The 2,878-nt window shown below is 61.0% G+C and overlaps 1 protein-coding gene across 1 annotated transcript in view; it reads left to right on the top strand.

Moving 5' to 3' along the window:
* Positions 1-2,878, top strand: part of NTNG2 (netrin G2) — a 76,586-nt gene that overhangs the window by 68,404 nt on the left and 5,304 nt on the right. Inside the window, exons 7-8 of the mRNA XM_010856941.1 lie at positions 613-780; positions 2,620-2,754. Of these exons, the coding sequence (XP_010855243.1) occupies positions 613-780; positions 2,620-2,754 (303 nt within the window). The remainder of the gene's footprint in view (positions 1-612; positions 781-2,619; positions 2,755-2,878) is intronic.

The raw sequence follows: 2,878 nt of genomic DNA, 5'->3' as shown, positions 1-2,878 counted from the left end.
GCAGCACTTGCTATTGGGGTCCTGCAAGAGCAGGCGCTCTGCTGCCAAGCACATCTGCAGAACAGCCCAGGCTAATAAGAAAGGGTCCTGCAGGTGGGGGTTTCCTCGAACCATCTTCCAAAGCAGCACGGGGAGGAAGTTCCTGGTCCTTCCCACCTCTGGCGTACATGCATGCATCTGCCCTTCACTGAATCACTGGGATACTGTGGTGAGCGCAATGTACCCAGGCACCGCCCTCCCTGAGCTCACCACCCGATGGCATGACCCATCCTCCCTGCATGGATCATTTCTAATCACCCCAGCATCCCTCCAGAGAGCGCTTCACCCCGGTACCCAGCCAGGGCTTCAGCGGGTGCTCCCTGGTGCCCTGCCCTCGGGGCCAGGTGGGAATTTGTGGGCCGGGCCCACGCTGGTTCTCGTTCTGGTTCAAAGCTAGCAGGACCATCCCTCCCCAAATGGCACAGGAGTGTTGGAGGCCTGGGGCACCTTCCTGTGCCAGGTACCCGCCGCCCCTGCCTCAGTTTCCCTGACTGCATGGGGGAGGGGTCGCAGGAAGGCACCGTCTCCGTTTGCTCTCTGACCCTTGGTGTTTCTCATGCTCGGCCGGCCTAGACTGCGAGTGCTACGGCCACTCCAACCGCTGCAGCTACATTGACTTCCTGAATGTGGTGACCTGCGTCAGCTGCAAGCACAACACGCGGGGCCAGCACTGCCAGCACTGCCGTCTGGGCTACTACCGAAACGGCTCTGCAGAGCTGGACGACGAGAACGTGTGCATCGGTGAGCCCTCGCTGGCACGTGGGGGGCATGGGGCGCAGGGTGCCAGAGAGGCGTTAGATGGGAGTCTGGAGACCCCTGCATTGGAACCCCGTGGGGAGGCTGGTGGTGGTCATTGTTGTTCAGTCGCTCAGTCGTGTCTGACTCTTTGCAACCCCATGGACTGCAGCACACCAGGCTTCTCTGTCCTTCACTAACCCCTGGGGTTTGCTCAAACTCACGTCCATTGAGTTGGCAATGCCATCCAACCATCTCATCCTCTGTCACCCCCTTCTCCTCCTGTCCTCAGTCTTTCCCAGCGTCAGGGTCTTTTCCAGTAAATCAGTTCTTCACGTCAGGTGGCCAAAGTATTGGAGCTCTAGCTTCAGCATCAGTCCTTCCAATAAATATTCAGGGTTGATCTGGAAAAATTCCAACTCCAGGGCCCACTCCGGCTGGGTGTTTCTAAGGACAGAAGCCTCCAGAATCTGCTCTATTGATAAGCTCCCCATGTGGTTCTCCCCGCAGGCACTGGAGTTTCAGAACCACGCGTTTGAGCCAAAGACAGGGTCTAGGGCTTGCCTGGCTGTGTGGTGGTGGTGGTGGTTTAGTCGCTAAATCGTGCTCGACTCTTGCGACCCCATTGACTGTAGCCCACCAGGCTCCTCTGTCCATGGGATTTCCCAGGCGAGAATATTGGAGTGGGTTGCCATTTCCTCCTCCAGGGAGATCGTCCCAAGCCAAGCTGTGTGCCTTTCAGCAATTCTCTTCCCCTCTCTGGGCCTGTTTGTAAAGTGGGAGATGAATCAGATCAAGGGTTGTTCAATCCTTCTGGGGGGACTGATGCTTTTCTTCAAATGAATTTTCTCTTGTGCTTTATAAGCCCTCCACCCCGCAGTGAGCAAATGGTCTGCTTTCCTTACCCTCTGCGCCAGGCCTGGCTTTTGTGGTAAAGAAGGAAATAAATCTACAAGGGGCCCTGGGCCCAGCCAGGGGCAGGCCAGCCCCAAAGGTGGGCCCCATGGCCTGCAACCAGCACCCACTAGACTGGAACGCTGTCTCCTGTAGAGGCCAGTTCTCAGCCCTGGGATGCCCAGCGCCCTTGGGAACCCCCTGTCCATGCCCCGCCCAGCAGGCTGGCCCTGGCTGTGCAAAGCTGCCGCTGTCAGTCTGAATTATGGCAGCGGCCTTCAGATAATTTCATCAATTCTCAAGGGATCCCAAGGGAACTGTACAGCCCCTGTCACACTGGCCAGCCGCGGGTGACAGGGAGGGGCCTCTAGATCCGATTAGAGGCGGTCCTCCCCACCCCCCAGGACCTCCTCTTTCTTTGCCTGCTGCCTCCACCCCCGGCCCAGCAAGGACACCCAGAGTGGAGGCGTTTGCCTCCCCCAAGGGGCAGAGGCCCCAGGAAACCGACTGGGAAGGGGTAGGGTGAGGCTGGAGGCCCTGGAGGAGAGCTGTGGATGCCCGCTACACCTTCCTGTCCCCACACACAACACAGCCCGCAGGTCAGATGTCAGGTGGCCCCGATGAGGCCCCGCCCACCTGTCAGTCACCGCTCTTTGAAGCTGGGGTGGATCAGCGCCCGCCCCAGTTACAGAAGCGGGGAGACGGGCCCAGAGAGCGGAAAGGGCTGGCCCAGGCCACAGCGCCAGGGCCAGAAAGAGGGGAAGGGGCTGTCTGGATGGGAGGAAATGCCGTCTTCTCTCGCGATCTGGACACCCCAGGCAGCCCTCACCCCACCGTCCAGCCGCGGATGCGGAGATCCGACGGGGAGGGTGGCGGGGTCTGGCGGGATGGGTCCGTGCGGACAGCGCCCACAAGTCACCCTGATCACTCGCCGTGCGACTGTCGGTCCAGAGTGTAACTGCAACCAGATCGGCTCCGTGCATGACCGGTGCAACGAGACCGGCTTCTGCGAGTGCCGCGAGGGTGCGGCGGGGCCCAAGTGCGACGACTGCCTCCCCACGCACTACTGGCGCCAGGGCTGCTACCGTGAGTGCGCGCCGGGAGGATCCGGGGCTGTGGGGCCTGGGGTGGGGCCTGATGCTGCCGGGCGGGGCCAGTGGGTGGGCGGGGCCTGATGTTGCCGGGCGGGGCCCTTGGGTGGGCGGGACCT

Source organism: Bison bison, unplaced genomic scaffold (assembly GCF_000754665.1).
Source record: "Bison bison bison isolate TAMUID 2011002044 unplaced genomic scaffold, Bison_UMD1.0 scf7180017864375, whole genome shotgun sequence".
NCBI lineage: Eukaryota > Metazoa > Chordata > Mammalia > Artiodactyla > Bovidae > Bison > Bison bison.
Note: the sequence above shows the minus strand (reverse complement) of the source record. Positions and strands in the feature narration are given on the sequence as shown.